Source organism: Taeniopygia guttata, chromosome 12, assembly GCF_048771995.1.
Source record: "Taeniopygia guttata chromosome 12, bTaeGut7.mat, whole genome shotgun sequence".
NCBI classification, from domain to species: domain Eukaryota; kingdom Metazoa; phylum Chordata; class Aves; order Passeriformes; family Estrildidae; genus Taeniopygia; species Taeniopygia guttata.
In genome coordinates this window covers 4,067,246-4,088,199 of record NC_133037.1, presented here as the reverse complement: position 1 = coordinate 4,088,199, position 20,954 = coordinate 4,067,246, and the positions used below count along the sequence as shown (strand labels likewise).

General features: G+C 42.2%; 1 protein-coding gene across 29 annotated transcripts in view; it reads right to left on the bottom strand.

Moving 5' to 3' along the window:
* Positions 1-404: 404 nt before the first annotated feature.
* The window catches only part of FOXP1 (forkhead box P1), a 422,694-nt gene continuing 402,144 nt past the window's right edge, over positions 405-20,954 (bottom strand). For 21 of the 29 annotated variants that reach the window (XM_041718651.2, XM_030282743.4, XM_072934618.1 and 18 more), the window contains 5 exons: positions 17,300-17,421; positions 15,176-15,245; positions 13,229-13,267; positions 11,382-11,548; positions 405-5,319 (listed from right to left, as the gene is read on the bottom strand). In XM_041718651.2, coding sequence (XP_041574585.1) covers positions 5,175-5,319; positions 11,382-11,548; positions 13,229-13,267; positions 15,176-15,245; positions 17,300-17,421 — 543 coding nt within the window. In that variant the 3' untranslated portion in view covers positions 405-5,174. 29 annotated transcript variants of the gene reach the window in all.

Sequence of the window (20,954 nt, the reverse complement as noted above, 5' to 3'; positions counted from 1 at the left end):
ATCAGAGCACTGCACTGGGAAGGAGCTGCAGGATGAAGACCCCAACCCCTTCCTTCAAGCTTTGAAACAGAGTCCAGTGAGAAGGCAAATAACCCCCTGTGAGCCCAATGGGCAAAACTGAAGGACTTCCTTGGAAAAGTGGATTAATTCCTTGAATGACTGTGTCTTCCTTGCTTCCAGCCTCACCCAGCTGCCCTGTACAGACTGTCCACAAAACCACCACTAAAATATTTTGTACTTGGATGTGGCTGGGGGAGACTCAAGGCAGGAGATGAGATTTGTCCATCCATGGATGAGCTAGGGACATGGATGAGGTGCTCATGGATCAGGGACCATGGGATGTGACACCAGAGTCACTGTGGGGGAGAACAACAAAACAAGAACTTCGGACATGGCAACTTGCATTACCAGTGTGAACAACCAGCATTTTTATTGCATTTGAGAATGCTATAATGTCAGTAATTAGTACTGACTACACAACATTTTTTATTGTCTGTATCAACAGACATGGAATGATGGAATTACAGTTGATGTAAGGAATGAGTTTCTTTTATGCCTTATCAAAAAAAAAAAAAAAAAATCTTGTTACTGGCAGCACATACACACGAAGCACCATGCTAACAGTCTGGACTGTACCATTTTCATCAAGGCTTATGGGTAGAAGATACTTGGTTACCTGTTCTGGGCCCATTAAAATGCAGTCCTGAACTGCAAATTCACCTCGCAAGACTAGAATACTAAATGACTTCTGAAACAACTAAAAAAATCACTCTGAGTTCATTAACCAAAGGTACCAAAGGATTTCAAAAGAGTTTAAACACATTTGGTTTGTTTTTTTTTTTTTCCATGCTATAATGAACGTGAGATTATTGGCGATCTGAAAACTACAATAGTTCAAAATTATTTTAAAAAACTTTATATATATATATATTTATGTATGTATATATATAAAATATCTAATGATCTGCAATATTTGTAGAACCAGCATCCCTGCCCTTGTCTCTCCCCAAAGCTGAGCTCCAGGAAAGGGGAGGTGCAGGACCTGCCGCGGGACTCTTGCGAGTGAGAATCAAAAAAAGGTCATTTTTTTTGTGGTCACTTGTTCTACATAAGCCTTGATTTTGTATATTTTTTTTTTTTCATTTCACTTCTAGTTGAATGCAGAAACCTAACAGGTTTTACATTTACAAACTTTTTTTTTTTTTTGTGGACAAGGAAGGCTTTGACTCTCATTCCTGACAGCGATTTACCTGATACATGGTACTACTTTCATAATGTACGCTTTTCTTTGAGAAAAAAAACATGTAACAAATTGTCTTTACATCTTGGCACCTTGTAAAGTTTTTTTTTTGTTTTTTTTATACAAAAAGTTCAATAGTTTGACACTCCCCATTATTAATCACTACTTCACTGATAAACTTTGAAAGTGTGACCCTGGAATTTATCATGCAAAATATTTACTGCAGCAGGAGAAAAACATTTTTTTTAAACGATTTTTTTTTCCTTTCAAATATATGAACTTTGTTTAAGACAGCCAGAAAAGGCAGTGGTAAGATAACAGAAGGGGTGGGAAAGTATCAAAAAAACCAGCTTAAACACAAAAACTGTACAAAAATGCTTCGATCAATGATAACAGGAGAAAAAAAAAAATCTTTCAACTATGTTACAATTTAAAAGCTGAAAAAAAAAAGTCAGGGATTTTCTCCCACATGTCAGCAAATGTCATCCAATATTCTTAAAGCAAGGATAACTAAATAAAATACATGTGCAGCGTATTCTGCAATTCCATTACATACAGTAGTTTTTTTTTTTTTCAAAGCTATTTTTTAGTATAGTTAATATAAAGCAGTTGCACAAAAAGCAAAAGGTGTTTTGACAAACAGGTCTGCATTTATTCCTTTTGAGGAATGATATCTAAAAAAAGGACCTTTCCACCTTTTCCTCCCTCCCCACCCCCCCAAAAGACAAAGGCTCACACAGACACAGTGGGATATATATGTACAACATAATAAACCCCTCCCTAAAGAAGCAACTGTATATCCAAAGGGATACAGAATCAGAATTGTAAAAATCATAGTGAAGTTTGCTTGATGTAAAGCCTGAGATTTTCAGTTGGTTCTTCTGCAAGGCTGCAACACCTGCCAGATATGTTAAACTCTAATTTTTTGTTTCTTTTTCTCTTTTTTTAATTTTTTTTATTTTTGCTACAGTCTTTAGACTAAGCATGCAAGACATACAACTAAGTGCAACTGAGTGAAATGTATTTTTTATTTACTCATTCCCTAACAGTTTGGACTGAGGTATGCGTACTAACAGTTTTCTCATGCTGTTATCTTTACTCATGTCTAGCTACACATGCTGAGAATGAACTAATCTACCAGATTTTTATCCCCCTTCTGAATACCGAACTAACCAGCAAACCACTCAGTTTTGAAGCACAGGGCTCAATTCTCATGATCCCTGTCTGGCTACCGCCGGCACGTCACGAAGCTGCCTGGATATAATTTAAACCAAAACTAAAGAAAAAAATAATTTTAAAGAAAATGTTTCCAAATGACCACAGACTGCCCTTTTTTTCTTTTTTTTTTTCCTTGTCTTTTTGAAACAGAAAGCAGAGTTGAGTTTTATAAAAGTAACTGCCAATAAAATTTCTTGTACCAAAGCTTATGAGTGGACAGGAGTGTTATTTCCTTATGAAAAATGCTGACCAAAAACTAAACAAAACTGAGTAAATGTGCCAAGATCAACCAAAATTAAAGCAGACATCCCAGCACAGTCCTGGAACAGAAGTGGCACACAATCTGTAGAACCAAAGACCAAAAAAATTTTTTTTTCCTTTTTATTCTAGAAATACCATTATGTCGTCCAGTTAAATTGTGGGAGCTTTTCTGTTCTCTTCTGTATTTTACTAAACTGCCTCCTTTATCTGATACTCTAATTTTCCACAAAATAATTGTGTCTTTGCTTTCTTCAGCTCCCTTCTCATAGCTCCCCCAGTAACACTGATTCCTAGTTTTAAACTCAAAAGCTCTCCTCGATTCCTCTTTACAGACTTTCATTTTGGTCACTGTAAAGAATTGCAAATAAAAAGTAACAACTTTGGTTCAGACATCTACTTGGCCTTCTAAATTTTCTAGAATAAAGGAGCAGTTTCCCTCTCAGGTTAGCAATAGCCCACATCTTGTCATTTCCCTCTAAATTCTTCAACCTCCTTTGATCAACAATAAGAGGATATTTGGCTTCATAAGATAAAGCATATAACAGAGAACATAATTTACCTTTGTGTAATATCTTTGGTAATTTTAGGAAAAAAAAAAGGTACAAAGAAGAATATAAATTAAGCTCTGAAAGGCTTTTCGAAATAATAAAAAAAAGCTACAGTCCTACATAAATAAATGAGTGACGGAAAAGTGGTTGCAGAATGCAAATGTTTAGGTGTTTGGTGACTGAGGTTTACTGACCTATGGCAACAGATTTTGTATGTCGTGTTTGCTTTGCAGAGCTTTGCCAGTTTTGCCTAACAAGCCCCGGCGCCAATTCTCTCCCAACTCTCTCCCGACTCTTCCGGCGAGGTTTCCATACTGGCTGGTGTAATATTGCATAACAATCCTAACTGCAGTACTGGATTTGCACAGCTGAAAATTAACACTTTAGCATTAGTGGGGCCCCGTCCTTATTAACTCCCGTAACAAGTTCAATCTGAAATCTAATTTGTATTCAAACAGATTAACGCCACCGAGCAATCCTGAACTGATGTTTAACCGTGAAACATCACCATGTACAGTAACAATTTAATGAAGTCATCTTTCCAACCACTATTTGCAAATGCAAATGTAAAAAAACAATAGGAGAAAAATAAGGCTGTAATAATAAATGTTTAGGTGCCCATCTCGGTAATCTTAGATATTCCAGAAAGATTTGTTGACCCATTAGAACTCGTGTTAAACCACCGAGAACCTGCCACTGTACTATTCATTCTCTACTAAAAGCGAACTCTGTTGGTGCTGCATATGTTTCTTTGTGCTGTTCAATTTTGTGGCATTTGCTAATATTCACCGTTGCTGCCAAAAAAAAAAAAAATCAAAGAAAATCAAAAAACCTAAACAAAACAAGAATATATTAAAAATACTGCTTTGTGGAATGAATCTGTGTTGCTTCCTACAGTGTTTCTATGTTCATCTGTCATTCATTCTCATTCTTGCAGTACTTCGTTCCTCTCTCTCCGTTGGACAACCCTTCCACATGTATCGTGCAGCATTTGGGACCTTTTCAAAAAACAACAACAACAAAAAAGGAGACACCGAAATGGAATGTTTTCCATAGCTAAAGAAAACATGGTGGCATCTGAAGGAAACTGGAATGAATGACAGAAAAAACTACAAACAATTCAATGACATTCAGCTTCGTATAATAAAAACACCTATTAACATTCATCACAAAGTACAGAAAACGTTGAAGCCTCTGAGAGGCCCTGGGCCCAGATGAGGCCTGAGGTCAGAACTTAAAATGGTAGAGGAGAAGTGGGGCGGGGGAATAAAAGCAATACATTAAAAAGTTTGGGATAATTTTTTCTTTGAACCCCTCCCCAATATACACGCTCACACGCACGCACACATACCCACACACGTGCACACACAGGCCTTCCCCATCCCAAATGGAAGCAAAAAAAAAAAAATAAAAGAAACCAACCAACAAAACAAAAAAAAATGGAGTAAAGGCAGTGATAATCAACATGCAGTACTGTGCAAATATGTTGTCCATTGGAATCCTTAAAATCTGGGCAAAGACTTGATCTGCAGTTCAGGTGTACATGCTCAGTTTGATGTCCTCAAGTGTCCAAAATTGGCAGGACCTGCAGTCCACAGCTGGCTGCTAAATGCAAGTGAATCAGTTTAGCAAATTTACAACACTGATGTTGACTGTAAGAGAGGAAAATCCCAAGTACCAAACAAGTCCATCCAATGCACAGAGTACAAATTCCTTTTTTCAACAAAAAGTAGAAAAATCAAAAATACTCCCAAATGGGATACTTGATGGCACTAAGAGTTAACATATTTCATAGTTGTCAAAGTGGACTGAGAATCCTCCAGACTGTACAATAATGGAGAGATTTCACAGCTAAGTTTGACGTGTTCTTCCAATCTTCATTCTCAGGATAACGATGTCAGACATACTCATTCTATGTCCTCATTTACAGGTTCATCTTCATAATCTCTGTCATGATCAAAATCTGGACTGTGGTTGGCTGTTGTCACTAAGGATAGTGGGCCTTCATTTTCATCTGGGTCTAATGGTTCTTCTTTGACATGCACTGGGTGCCTGGGAAAACAAAGCAACAGACAATCAGCAAGTTACTCATTAAGAAATGATTTTGACAGCGCAGGTGGTTTGGGGAGAAAGGTGAGTTGGTTTGGGAGCTCCAGGTCACCAAGAAGACCCTCAATGTCTGTGCTGGCCATGGAAGCCAAACCAAGCACCATCTCCCAGGTAACAATCAACAGAATAAGAGTAACAGCCTCAAGCTGCCCCACAGGATGTTTAGGTAGAAATTAGGAAAAATTTCTCCACTGAAAGAGTGACCAAATTGGAACAGGCTACCCAGGGGAGTGATGCAGTCACTGCACTCAGAAGCCTTCAGAAAACATGTGGATGTGGCACCTAAAACGCGGTTTAGTGGTGGGCTTGGAAGTGCTGGGTTAATGGCTGGACTCAACGATCCTAAAGGGTTTTTCCAAGCTTAATGATTCTAAGATTCCACGAAGGCTGTGCCAGGCAGGCAGCACTCAGCTTCCCCGGGAAAACACTCTGGGAGGAGCACCTCGATAGGGTTTCTGTCTTGGGATGGAGAGAAAACGCTCTCAGCTGACACATTAAGTTAATATGATCTTTGGATAAATAAGTGGAATATGCATCTGAAGGGGAAGGCAGTGGCCTGCCAAGGCCTCGGCGCAGCACGGGCCAGGCTAATCATCCTCGCTGTGTGTGCAGCGTCTCTCGTTAACATGCAGAACCTGTGAGACAACTCTCCAGAGGACGACCCCAAGTGAGGTTCTATCATTAATCAACTTCAAGCAAACACAGCAAAGAGACACCATGATACATGCTTTAAACTCCAAATTAATGCATATTTTTACAAACTGTCAATAAGGGAAGAAAAGCCCTGCCAGGAAACACAAACAGAGAGGAAAAGGCTCGCTCAACACAACAATATGATAAGAAAGCACAGTCCTAACGAGAATAATAACACTGTCAGCTGTAAACAAGGCAGAACATGATCCTCAGCTCATGGTGGGCACAAGGATGTACTAAAAAGATGAGATCTGCCAAATTTCTCATTACAGCAAAGCATATGAATAACCCGCAGGGGAATGGGGCTTGGTCATTCAAAACGGGTATGATAACAATTGAAAAATGTTGTTCGTAAATCATATTTACAACAAATCCTATACAAATACAAATTACCTTTTTTTACCTCTCTTTTTTCTTTTTTTTTTTTGTTCAGCGGCTTTTGAAATGTAAAGTAGCCATGTGAGTCAATAGTGTCTTGTTGGTGGGACTTTATAGGAAAGTAGAATTTTATTGACATTACCAAGTATTAATAATGCGACACAGCAATGGAGACCCTGTTTGCTTCCTAAATAATTGATGTTGTAGGCAATCCCTTAAAATAAAGTGTTAATGAGTTCAAGTCCCACTCTGTGTCTCACTGAGTTGATATCCACCTCCAAGACTCATGTTTTTTTCCTCTGTGCAGGCTGATTTAACCCTTTCACATATGCAACATGAACACACAACCTGAAGCACGCACCTTCACTGTAAGAACTCCCCCTCTGCTCGCACAGCTTTGCTTTAAAATGAATGATTTAAAGTAGCTGCACTGTATTTTATGCCTTGTGTGGATAGCAACGACAACACTGTTTGTACTCCACTGCACGGACAGACAGCAAGGATAAATCACTGGGCAGGGAAAATGTACTCAGCATCCACAGACAGACTAAAGTCAGCCTTGCCTACTTTAAGCGAGCCAGTTGTACCCCTGTATCCTGTTTATTTCTTTATTCAGGCTTGAGCCTGGGTAAGTTTAGGAAGTATCTAACTTGCTGACTACAGACAATTCAAATGTGAGCTGCGAATGCCTTTCAAGTCCCTGCTTGTTTCAACTTTTTGAGTTGTAAAGTGCTGGATCAATACTCAAGTATTAACTGCACCTTCCAACTCATCCAAAGGAACGCTGGGGAGAAATGATGCGGTATCCATGGACACACACCTTTTCCCTTCAAACCCACTAATATGTATCCTATCAACACATCTCTGGGAGCACAGAGGCTCCTCTGCATGTCATGTAATTTTTGAAAAAATTACACACTGAGAGCACAGCTCGTACAGTTTTTAATCTAACTAGTGAAAAAGGAGGGGTAAAGAAAAGACTGGAAGGAGACAATTCAAAGATCAGAGGTTAAGGATTGGCATAAATGTGTAAGTCTCACAGGAGACTGTCACACCGGAGTGTGCATGTGCTACCTGTCCCAACAGCTCATGGCCTCAGTGAATATGAATATGCTGAATACCTGCAACTAGAAAAACTTAATATTATGAATAGGCTGTGGGGCCCCTCACTTGGGAGAAAACATGAAATGAAAAACAGAAGAAAAAGGGGGGAAAGAGCAGCTGCACTGAGAGCCCAATAAAGCCTGTGCTACTTGGCCTTTATGGCAGTGATCTTTTTTACTGCTGTTTTAATGTCAAAGTCTTGCTTTTTTGCTTTCTGGTTTTGATGCTGCCGCTGCTGGGCTTTTTTTTTCTTTTTTTTTTTTTTAAGTATTATTTTTGAAAACACAGAAGGGAAATTTTCAAAGGGGAGAGGAGAGCACATGTCACGTGCAGCAGAGAGGCCTTGGGGCATGGAGTGGAGTTTCTCCAAAGGCTGCCCAGCCTTGCCAATGCATCCCCACCACCTCAGGTGCCAGCAGGTTAGACAGGTGCTCGCTGTGCTCAAAACCACTCTAAGTGCTATGAAAGCTCATTCAATGGTCACCAAACCTTTCCAAAGTAAACTCTGCCCCTCTTCTGGTTTTGTTATGAAACCAGGTGAAACCAGGTGGTTTTAACTGAGGTTCTCTTTGAGGTTTAGTGTGATTCCCAGAAGTCAAAAAATAAAACTTGAGGTGCGAGAAGCAACAGAAGTTATGAAAAGCTCTGCACAACCCTGGGTGAGACAAAGCCAGAGAGGGCCACAAAGCCACAGGGAGCAGAGTCACACCAGCCTCCTCCAGCACCTCACGTGTTGCACAAACATCAGACAGTGAGCTTGGCAAAACATCCATCCCCTAAATGAGTAGGTTATCTGGGTAACACAACCCCCAGGGAGAGAGCTGCAAGGAAAACAATGCCAAAAAATTCCAGCTCCTTGTGTATTCTGTCAGATGTAACCACAAAATGGCATGTGAGGAGGAAACCTTCCTGAATCTATGTTTTTTTTCTCAGACATTTCTGAGCAACTGAAATAAATAAGCTTAAATAATCTTGAAGGCAAAGGGAGACTTTCATATCCTCTCAAGTTAAGTCTGAATTTCTATTTACCACCTCACCAAATCCTCAATGGGGAAGGAAAACTTCCTTCAGAGACTGAAGAATTCAGTCTGCTGAATTACAGAAAAGGTAAATGCTGGGTTAAGCAACAAGAAAAAGAAAGGGGAGGGGGAAAGAAGGCAAAGAAAAGAAAGGGTTTCCCATTTCTGTTTTCACAGCAGCAGAAATTCAGCACATTCCTTTTAAGTAGATGCCTGGGACTCCAGAAGGGGTTAACAATAAATAACCTTGCTGAACACAGATTCCCCTTCTTTTCACATCTGAGTAATTCTTTTGTTTGTCCACTCTGGGAACAGAGGAGTTTTTAATAAAGCTGACTGTTGTTTAAAGCCACTGAGTTCTGGTGGTGCACACAGCATGGAGTAGTTTGCTTTGTGGCTACCTTTGGAGCATATCAGGATGAAAGTGTTATGTCCCCAAGCTGTAATTATGCAACTACTTTCTAGTGTTTCAAAAGGAGGGAGAGAGAAGAGGAAAAAAAACCCACCCTAGCTGTGGTTCAATGTGTCATAAAAAGGAAATGAATGAGCGGTAATAAGACTTCAGCCAAAGTGTTAGACTTCTTAGCTGTCATGTTAACAAGGTCCTTTAAACCTTACAATAAAGTTTAAAACTTGGTTTCTTCTAATATACTGAAATTGTTTAAAAAATAATTTGCATTATGACAAGGAAATCTGTTCTGGAAAAAGAATGAACATGCTGTTAACAAAGCAGGAACATGGAAAACAAAAAGGTTTCACAGCATCTGTAACAGCAGAGTCTCTGTTGACTCATGATTTTATTTAGTAAACAGGGTAAACCCTATGACGTGTGAATGGTGTTCTGGCTTTAGATCCCTTCAAACTACTTAGAAACACCATTATAATGGGGAAGCTCCGAGGCTTGTATTGGAACATCACCCGGCCACATTTTACTTAAGCAAAAAGAAATGTTCAGCAGAGAACACATATATTATCAATTCTGAGAAAATGAAAACACTCAGGAAACAATCATTTCCATATTACAACAGAAAATTGGATTTTCTGGTGAATAATGAAAATGAGGCATCACTCCCCCCGACCTCCTCTCTCTCCACTATTTGTTCTGTGCCCCTCACCTTGGTATCAATGTGCTAAGAGATGATTATTAAGTGCAACAAAGGCCACAGCTATGCACAGTTCTGGAAGAAGTCCTAGCCTGTTTCAACTCGGTTATTTTTCCCTCCTCTCAGTCTATTCAAAGACAAGGAAACCTTAGGTGAAATGAGAAGTGCATGAACTGCACTAGCCTTGAACTTGCAAAAAAATAATTACTCGGATTAACACAACATCATAAACGTTCATCCTTGTCTATTAGGCCAGGAGAAACCCTTGGGAGAAGTCTTGTTTCTTGAGAAAAGTCATGTCCCTCCACTCCTCCTTCACGCCGGCCCTGCGTGGTCACAGGCAGAGGATAACAAATTGTGACTAAAAGTGCCTGGAGATGAATCCGTCTGTGAGAGACGGAAAGTGTGTCATGCACCGTTACTTTGGGAGAGATAATTAATACTGCACAAACAATCACTGGAAAAGCTAAACACATTATTTGAATGTTTTGAAGTAAATGGTAAAAGACAATGTTTAAATTAATTATTAATTAAAAATGAATGTTGCCATCTTTAAAGATTTTTTTTTCAAAGCACTTTGTGCACTGATTTAAAACACTGCAATATCAAAGTATCCAGAGCCTCAGATTCCTTCGTGCCCCCTCCCCTCTGACAACACATTATGCAGGTGGGAAACTTTTTTGCCATTAAATGCTAATTAGTTTCACAACTAATTACTACCGTGGTATTAGGTTAATGTTTTTTTTCTACTTTTCGATTTAGACTTACTTTTGTAAATCCCTTATTCAAATTACTTTGAAGTAGAAGACTACAAATTAGTTCTCTTTTTAATGTGTAATGTGAGCCCTGGCAAGCCAGCCAGTAATTTTACAGGCTGTTTTAAGGAGCAGGAGGAAGACGGGCAGCACGGTCACCCACAGGTACCCAACTGCTCCGCCGAGCTTTGGGAACGACAGGATTTGTAAACTCCGGCTTCCTCACCGGCCGCCAATTACCCGGTGTGTGATGTGAGGGGAGGGGGGAGTTTACAGCTTTGCAAACTCACTCCGTCACCCCATAAATACCGCACACACCCGTCGGGGCATCACACCCTTCCTGCCTTACCCTTTCCTGCGCCCGCCCGCTGCCCGGGTGCCGCTCACGTTGAGGGGGCAGGCGCGCCCCGTCACTTCACGCGGTTATAGGCGCGCTCATTACGCCGCCGTCTGTTGCTATAATGCCCCTATTAATTCTCCTTTTGATATTTTAAGAGCAATCTATAAATCACACAGACCTTCACATTAATGCTTAGCAAGACCGTTTTGTGTTGAGTGGGGTTTTTTTTTTGACTGGCCAAACAAGCTCATTTCCTAGCTCTGCCCCACGGGCCGTGCTCATCGCACAAACCAAAGGGGAGAGAAATCACAGGGTTTCTCCAGGAAACACAGCTGCCTATGAGGTTTTGCAAGGTTTAAAGGAGAGAACTGCAAACAAGCAAACAGTTTTATAAGCCCCGTGTCCTTCTCTGACTGGATTGAACTGGTCAGTTTTATGCAGAAGCTGGTAAATGGCTCTTTTATGTTCAAATTGCCCTACGCATATTCCCAGATGGAGGCAGATGTCTGCTTTTGCTGCTCCATCCATGAAGCTCAGGAAGGAGCCAGGAGTCTCCAGAGTCACCCTTGGTAGGAGAAGACCTAGAGGCAGCACGTGCCTCTGCCATACTTACATTGCTTGCATAGGGGAACGTCCTGGACTGCTGTCACTCCCGTTACTGTTCGTATGCTCCATTGCACCATTGAGCTCTTCCCTCATCGCACTGGCTAAATTGCCCAGAGTGGGATTTCCCATGGAAGCAGTAGTGTATAGAGGTATACTGTTCTCAGCCATTGAAGCCTGCCAAGGACACAAACAACTCCATGAAGAGCCATGACTAACGTTTTTATACACTGCACAACACACTCACTCGTTCCAAAACATTTTCCACATTTACATTATTTGCAATTATAGGTTCTTTGAAATATTGTACTTTCTGATAGGTATTACCCTGGTTCCATCAAGGGAAATTTAACATAGTTTAGATCTGGGTTTAAGGATTCATAGCTGTATTGGCTTATAAGAGGATGGAGCTTTCCATTCCCTCTTTGGAATTACACACCCTGAAAAAAAAGAAAATGTACTTTCCCTATTTTTGCTTCATGAAATTATGTTTCGGGCTTTGGGGTATTTTTTGTGGCTTAGGTTTGGGCTTTGTTTCTAATGAAATGGGGAAAAAAAGCTGGAACTGGCTCAGCTGATAACTCCTTCCCACTGGAGTGAGCGGGCACCAAGCTGGAGTGCAGCATCATGGAGTTTGGTTTTCCTTAGGACATGTGTGAGGCTGCCATCAGTGCTAACTGGATCAGAGCTGCAACAATCTACCTGAGAGCTGAACCGCTCCATGTGGAATTTTTTAAACCTCAGCAACTCAATTCTTACCTTAGCTGTTACAGATCTGACTATTTTATTTTGATTTTCCCCTTTGTTCTAAGGAAACACTGTGCAGCGGCACACTGGAGTTAACTTTCTAAATGGAAATCTTTGTAGGAAGAGAATGAACTGTTAAATATTTTCCTTCTGATTCCCACCGTTCTGCCTGCTAATATTTACTGTGTGTCAGCATTAGCTCATGTTGACAGCACAGTCCCAGCCCAGCACAGCAGCGGTGGGAACGCAGAAACCCCAAGCCCCAGAGGAGCCCAGCGTTTGGTGAGGATGGGAGGCACTGGAACGGCAGGGAGGCACAGGATGGGAGGCACAGCTTTCCAAGGCTGTAGCGCCCAGGGACTGGAAGGACATTTAACCATTTCACCCATCCCAGCCAGATCTGGCTGACATCATCCGTGGCTCCCCGAGCCGTGTCAGCGCCGGGCAGCCACAGACGCTGGCTCGGCAGCACTTGACCTGCTCTGGGGAGAGGTCAGCTGGCTGCAGTGGCCAAGCAAAAAAATTCATCAGGCTGGGTCTGCATGATGCAAACCTGGCCCGTGGGAGGGGAATCCATGCGATCACACTCCTCACCAAACGCTCTCGCCTGCTCCTCATTCGTGGGACAAACTCCTTGCTTGCTGCCAGCCAGCAGTTTGACCCAGGCGAGCAGAGCCAGAGAAAGGGTGGGGGGAGATGGGATGGGAAGGGAGGGCAGGACCAGCCCTCACTGCAGCATCTCCAGAAGCACAGCCCCTTTTATTCTTCCTTACGCTGACCTCTCCATGTGCAGCCCTATGTGTCACACGTGATTACAAAAGCTATTCTAACAGGGAGGATTATTTTTATCTTCTTGATTCAACAACCGGCAAACTCATTGTGATTAGGGGATGCAAAGAATGGTTCACATTTCCTGCACTTGGCAAAATAATGACTCAAGTTCTTCACCCACAGTGATAACTTGTAATTGCAGTTAAGCAATTCACTGGGGGAGAGGTGGAACACAAGGAATATCTGCTAGGAAGACAGTAATAGGGGAGGGGGTGTTTTGGGAGCCCCTGTTGACCCATTGGCAAAAGAGAGAACTGGTGAGAGCTGGAGTCCCCATACCTTCCACAGACAGAGGGGGGAGAGAGCTGCTTCTTCTCCCTGGCCACGAGGGAAAACAGATAGAGGAGATGTCAGCAGGGTCTGGGTGAAGGAGAGGGGAGGCTCTACCACCCCACAGGAAAAGAAACCATAGCCTGCCATGCCGGCAGCACACAGCCTACTGTGCGGACCCCATGGAGCTCACGGGGATGTGCAAGCAGCAGACCTTCCCAGAGCCCACAGAAGCTGGGGGGAACACTGCTCATCCATTATTAATTAGACTGAATGTAGGCCTGGCAGGTAAGGCAGCCTTGTGTCATAGAGGAATTTGCTGCCCAAGTGAGGTCCAAACTGCCCACATGGCAGTGGCCACCTGCATTATTTGCCCAGACACTCTACAGCCCCAGAGACCCCACTGGGATTTTGCCTCCAAAATGCAATGGCAGGGAGAGAAGTGTGGAACCTGCTGGTGTATTTTCACCCTAAAAGAGGACTTGCCTCAGTGCAATGGTAATTATTCATCCCCATTTATTAGAGGGGTGACAATGGCAGCAAATCTGGCCCAGGCTCCTCTCTCCATCAGCTCAGAAATGGGCAGGCACAAGGACGTGGCTCTCTCAGGAAAAGTGGGGATGGAAACAGTTTGGAGGTTATCACGAAAGACAAGAATGGATGGAGATGACGACAACGACACGTGTTTCAGAAATAAAACACGAACAGTTCCATATGATAAGCATATTAATTGAAATTAGTCACATAGTTAACAATGTGAAGAAATGCAGGATCATTTCATTTCTGCCTTTCAGCCTCATGAATGCAAAATGTGCTTGTAATCTTAATACTATTCAGGAGACAAAGCAGTCTTTAAAAATCACACTTCACAAGACTCAAGGGAAAATAAGTTACTAATGAATGGTATTTACAGTTGCTTCATTTAAACATGCTTTCCTGGGCTTTGCAGGAGTAACTGCACAAACTCAAAACAATTAGAAGAAAGGCAAAACATAATTTTCCTCCTAATAATTTGTTTCTTGGTTCTGAAAAGAGAAGTTTGCTCAACCTTCCAGAAAACATGACTGCCTAAGCAAATACCCATGGCCACCAGTGAACTTCAGGAGGAGTGACCCCAGGAACCACCTGGGGTGCAACCATGCATGGTGCTGCCTCCTGGATTAATTCATAACATATAAACCAGGTTTGAACCCCCACACAAACACACAGACCCCATTACAAATCAGGGCATGGTAATGCATTTGCATCCTTGGTTTATACAGAGAACACATGCTTTACCTGGGGTTTTTGAGATTGACTCAGGAATTTATTGAAGGGGGAAAAAGGGCACAGGAAAAAGGGATGGAGACATGAACATTTTTAGGCTGCAAGTTATTAATTCTGCACCCGCACTTTGTGTATTTTTGCATAGTGAAAATAATTAATTTTTGTCTTACGTTTACAGTTTAAACCAATAAAAATGATCTTTTATTTTCTATAGGAATTGCACCATTTATTTTTTACCAACAATAGGAAGATATGCAAAAATAGCCCTTAAAAGAAAAGAGGGAAAAATGATCTGCTTTCTCTTTAAAGCCATGAACAATAGAAGGTCACGTGCCACAGTATCCTATCATTCAGCACATTAATAGCTGTGCTAGAGTAATTACACTTGTGGTATTTTTGCCTCAAGTGAAATTCTGAAATAAGAGGATGGAAATTATGATACTGCTGATAAATATTAATAAGTGAACTTTTAATTTTTTTGCCACAATATTCAAAATGCTAAGCATCTAGCTAATGCTGAAGCAGCCTGATATGTGTTTGCCTCCAGGGACTATGATGCTTTATGCACTTAAGAAAAAAGTTTAACGGAATTAAAATTTAATATCTAATTAGAGCAAGGCTAATATATTTTGAAATGAGTGGGGAAGACACACGCCTCTGTTGCATATTTGCTACAGTCATTAATCTTACCTGTAAAGCAGCATTGAGAGGTGTGCAGTAGGTGTGGCTGGTCTGTATGTTTTTAATAAGAGAAGGGTTACTGCATAAGAAAAACATAAAAAGGAGAGTTAAATGCAACCAACTTCTGTGCCAGTGTTTCAAGCACGTAATGCTTCCTCCCCCACCAGAAAACTAGAGCTGAGACTGGTTTTCCACACGAGTTCTCTTTAGTTTCTCTCTTTTTTTTTTTAATTTAAAGAAAATATCTGAGTTCTCGGCTATGGTTATCATATTTGCCTTTACTAAATAAGGAACATCATTATCTCTTGACGTTACCTCGCCATGTGTTCTACTACCCTGTGTTAGTGGCACATCTTGGCATCTCTGCTCATTTTAGCTGTTGTTCAGGAGAAATTCTCCAATTTTCGTCGTGTCTGGGAGCCCGTTACCACGTGAAGGTCCATCGTGAGGAGGCAATGATCAAAAGCACCACGGGACATTTTAAACTCTGCTTCATCCAAATGACTCTCCAAGTCGCTGGCAGCGGAGGCTCTCCCAGTGGAGGGAGGGACCACGATGAGGATTTATTTGCTCCATGTTATTTCCTCCCATGCCAATGGCCACTGTGAGGGCTAGCCACACCATCACCCCAAGCAGCCCATGGGTATGGAGGCTCAAGGGCAGGCAGAAACCACCACACTGCCCTGAAGGCTGTTTTTAGTAAAAAAAATATTCTGGTGTGCTATTTTGGACTCTTATTTTTGTCACCTTTACATAAGGGGACAGATTTGAGGAAAAGGAATCGGGATAACATGGGCTCTCTCTTTAGGAGGCATCCCATTACCACTGGTTCCATCAGGAGATAAAAAAAAAAAAAAAAAATCACGAAATAGAAACTAGGCAGAAAAAATGCCCATGCAAAATAGCCCCCGAAAGTTTTATCACTCACTGGGCTTGTTTTTATTTTAATTTTATTCACGTGGGAATAAATTATGGTGAGCAGAGTCTTAACTGAGCTCCTTGCACAGGGACCAGCAAGGATCAGCTGTCCAGGAGAGATGGCCTTCAAGTAAAGGTCAAAGAAAATCCCTCTGGGAAGCCCAGGAATGGTTGTTGTAGGCACACAATTGCCTGTTGATAATCTTTACAGCTGGTCTCACTGCATTTTCAAACTCTTTAAAGTGAATTCAGCATTTCTGTCTTGTAAGTACCTTACTTTTTCTGATTAGGAGTTGCAAAACAAAGCATACAATATAAAGCAAAGGAAAATATCAGAATTAAAACACATCTGAAACCTTTCCTGCATATATCTGTCTTCCTGACACGTCTACAGCAGTGTATCTGTGCTAGCATGGATAATTATCTTAGTCTACATTGCTCTATAAATAAATGCTTTACCAAACACATCAGAGTAAAGTTTTTACTATAGGCATTTGGATTATCAGAGTAGGACACACAAAATACACGTAACAACCAAAAATTTAGTTTCTTTAGCAGCAAAGGTGATGACGCTATTTTGTGAAATGCAAGTCTACATGAGATGGGTAAATCATGCAAAGCAAAGCAACAGCAGAAAAAAAAAATTAAAGCAAGTAAAAGCTCTTACTGTGCAACAAGCTCGCCAAAGTTTTCATCAGGGCAGTATTTTCGAGGACGGCCTCGTTGAATATGACGGCCACGTTTAAACTCTTCATCATCAACAGTCCAAAAGGACCCAAACTCATCCTCTACTCTGATAAAGCACTTATGCAGTGAGAGGTTGGTGCGAATGGCACCCTGGGACAAGAGCAGCAGCAAAGGAGATGAAGTGGAAACAAAGGGACACGGGATCGGGGACAGAACAGACATCAAATACAGGGAAAAGGAAAAAGAAAATAAAATGCAATAAGCATAAGCAAATGGTTTGTGAGGGTTAATATGCATTGCCACCTAAAAGCTACTAGCATGTGATGCAACAAACACCAAGCAAGCAGGGTCAGGGTACTGGTGGGCATACAAACAGTAGTGATGAGATGTTTGTCTTGGTTTCCCTTAACTGAGACAATGCGAAACCACCTGTGGTTGGTCTAACACCAGCTAGCAGCCAAAAGCCTCTACGTTAAACTGTAAGCATGATCCGAGCTAGGCTAAGAAGTTCAAACATGGTGGACATACCCACTGATCTTTTGTGGCCTTCGTTTTTGGAACTCTAGTTCATCCACTGTCCATACTGCCCCTTTAACGTTTTCTACTCGCACAAAACACTTGTGAAGACTAAGATTATGACGCACTGCATTCTGCAGCAAGTATAAAAGAGAAAACATTCAAAAACCTTCTATGAGAAAATGCTCATCATTGTCCAAGAACAGCAGCAGCACAGTCAGCTTGACAGTTCTCATTTTGCAATGTTAAGCCCCTTCCCCTCCCCGCACCCGCTCGCTTTCCCCAGCTCTTTACATCTTATTTTGCAAAGACAAAATAAATATGAAAGCTTAAACCCAAGATTAAAAATTCACGTTATTCTTATCAATTATCCCCAGAGTGACAGAACAGCCACAATTTTAAGCATGCATGTTGTAAAATACAGCACATTTCATAAAGAACACAAGAGGAACATTGCTTAAGACTTTTTCAAAACAAATATATATACGCCCTGCAAAGAGAAATTTCTCCCCTCCTGGAAAAGAAAGCAGTTAGAAAGAACAGAAAAGATTTTATGTAAGTACAGTCGGCTGGATTTAGCTGTGAGGCACAGGAGCTGGTGTTGCTGTGGTTTTCCACAGCTGGGCTAATGTGATTCAGGTGCTGGACCTCCCTCCACACCCAAAGCACGGGCCGGGGGCTCGGCAGCACCCCACCGGCCAGCCGGCACCAACTCCTGCCTCCACGGCTTGCTCTTATATGGAAGTTGGCTCCTATTTCTGGCAGACTACTGTAGTGACTGATCTGAGCCTCTGCCAAGTGAAAACATGAGGAGGGCTCTCTGAAACAAAGTGATAATATCCCCACAGCTCATCACCCAGAGGGACCCGTGCTCGTGGCACCCAGTGCCTGAATGTCCACCCTGCAGCTCCATGCCGGAAAGGATGAGCATGGCCAACCCCTCCAATGTGCTGAGACACAACAAGACACCTCCCTAAGGCATGGAAAGCTCTTGGCTTTTCTGTCCCTGCTCCAGGGTGCCAAGAGCCTTGTTACTCCTCAAATGGAATGCTATGCTTCATCCCCACTTCAGGAGTTTCCTGAGCAAATACCCTGCAACAACAGCTGGACCCAATGGACGTAAAGGGTTTTTTCCAGCCTAAAAGACTCTATGAGTCTACAAAGGCATTGTGCATGGAATTCACAGGAATTTGTACATGGAGCTTGTTCCCAGCACCGCTGAAAGGGGCTTGGGAAACAGGAAAACCAGAAGAAGCCATTTGCTGAAAATCTGCAGGCGAACAAACTCCATCCTCACTGGCACCATTGATTCAGTCAATCTGGTTGACTCGTTAGCAGGCACAAAGCCAGCCAAACACATGGCCTGGGTCTAGGCAACCAGGAGACGACAAGTTTTTTTTCCCTTCCAACATCATCCTCTTTTTTTTTTCTTTCCACAAACATGGGGTCTGGATGGGGAAGGGAGCTCTAGCAGTGAATGTCTAAATCACAGTGCAAACAAAGGGTAGCACAGAGCATTTGTCATGTAAATCAGGAGGCAGTGGTGTGTGTGCTGGGAGGGGAACACAAAGAGTCTTCTGCTCCCTCCCCAACTCCCTGCCATGCCTAGTGCAGTCCCCACACTCCCACCCTGGGAGCAGTGGAAGATTTGGGGCTTGAACTGCCTTTGCTCAGCAGATGCTTGAGTGCAAACACATCTCCTCTGGCTGTAGGTGCCTGATCCAGGCACTTCAGCTTTTCCACATCGATCTGCTTCTGAACTGCTGAAACAATAAACCTTAAATACGCTTTTCCTCTCAGCAAGGATGAAATCTAGCAGAAAGTCAACCTGTCCATCAGGCCTGCTTCCTTCTGCCCTTATTTTCTTATTTCTGCTCTTATTTTTTAATGGGTTTTTTTTTTTTCCTTCCCACCTCTTCCAGATTTCAGTACTGTTGACATTTTTGGCAAAATCCCTGATTTTGAGGTGGAGGAATAACATGTAAACGCCCCACACCTTACGAGCTGAAATCAGCCAGCTCAGCAACTGCTGGTGGGTGCTGCACTAGTGCAACCCGACACAGGGCTGCTGGCCCACATCTGGGTAACTCAGGCAGTTTCCTGTGAAAATGGGAACACTGTCAAGTCTGGAGCAAAATGTAAGAATAATAACGCTATTTCCCCCAGTGAAAGCTGATCTTGTGGTTCATACAGCAGTTGATCAAACGCACACGGCAAAAGCCCAGCAAAGGGAGTCCTCAGAGTTTGTAAATAGTCTCTAAAGACAGGGTTGAGCAGGAATATTTGTGTTTTTCTTTAAACAAGTTTTATGTTGGAGAAATACTTTACAGACTGTTCTTGTTCTCTTGAAGTCCATTTGCAATGATGGTTAAGGCTGTGGGACAGGGCTCTTGCTGGATATATTGAGACAGAGAAGCTGAATATTTACAAGACATCCATGAAGTGTTGCTCTCATTTTCTATTTTCCATGTGATCACATATTTAAGGAGCTCATGCCAGAAAAAAAAATTGTTGTGTTTCCCCTGCCTCTGGATACTTGCTATCTAACAGTTTTATGTGAACAATACCCCAACGTGTCAGAGCCACACCTGCAGCCTGCGCCTCATGGCTGTGACTCTGTGCCAGCAAATTACTCCAAAAAATAAAAGCAAACAGACATTGCCTCTGACCTGTCAGAACCAGTTTACAGTGCTGCACCAGCAATCAGCTTAACAGAAAAATTAGGAGCTATTATTGTAAGATTATATATTTACCTTGTTAAAAATATTTGTATGCAAGCCACTTCTGCAGAAAAATTACCCTGAACATGCTTGAATGTAGTAAATGAAAGGGTTTGTTATTTTAATAACTGCTCAGGCTCTGCCATACTGCATTTTGGGAAAGAGGTTCAGTTTTTAAAGGTCTTTATTCTTGCACTTTTCTGTGTTTTTGAAACAGGGCTCAGGGAAGCTTGTCCACACCAAACCCTGACCCTAAACTTGGGGAACAGTGACCCAAATGCCCCCTAAGCATTAGCTGAAGGTGATCACAAATCAGCACATATATATTCAAATTATTCTGATTCTGCCATTAGCCCCTTGTGCTCGTTCTGCACCCTGTGGGCTTCCCGTCATGCCAATCCAGAGCTGCATTTTCATCCCTTGCTGTTCCTGGAGGCTGGCAGAAATCTGAGCAGTCTCCAGCACAAAAACCTGCACTACTCCGACCAGTTGTCCATTTTACTGGTGGATGTGGGGGTGAAGTTTTTCTTTCCTGTTACATGAGGCAGGACCTGGACACCTACAGAAGGTCAAGGTATCCCAGGAGAAGTCTCCAAATGGCACCTCTCTCCCTGGGACACACAGTGCCCGTCCACAAGCCTGAGAATCTGCAGCTCAGCCTCTCTGCTGCTCTTCTGTATCTGCACTGGCTCCTGGGACTGAGTTTTTTGGGATGCCAAAAGCTAATTCCCAAAACTAGGCTCACAGGAGATACAGCCAGGACTGCCTGCTGCCTTCTTCCACTCCTCCCTCCACTTCCCTTTGCTGCTGGAACTAAATAGGATTTTTACTTTAAAAGCACCCACACCTGCAGCTGCTGAAAAGCCCTACTGGAAGCACTCCAGCAGCCAAAGACAGGCAGGTCTAAAAGGATCTTAAATCAGGGAAAGTTAATTTCCTTTCTGGAT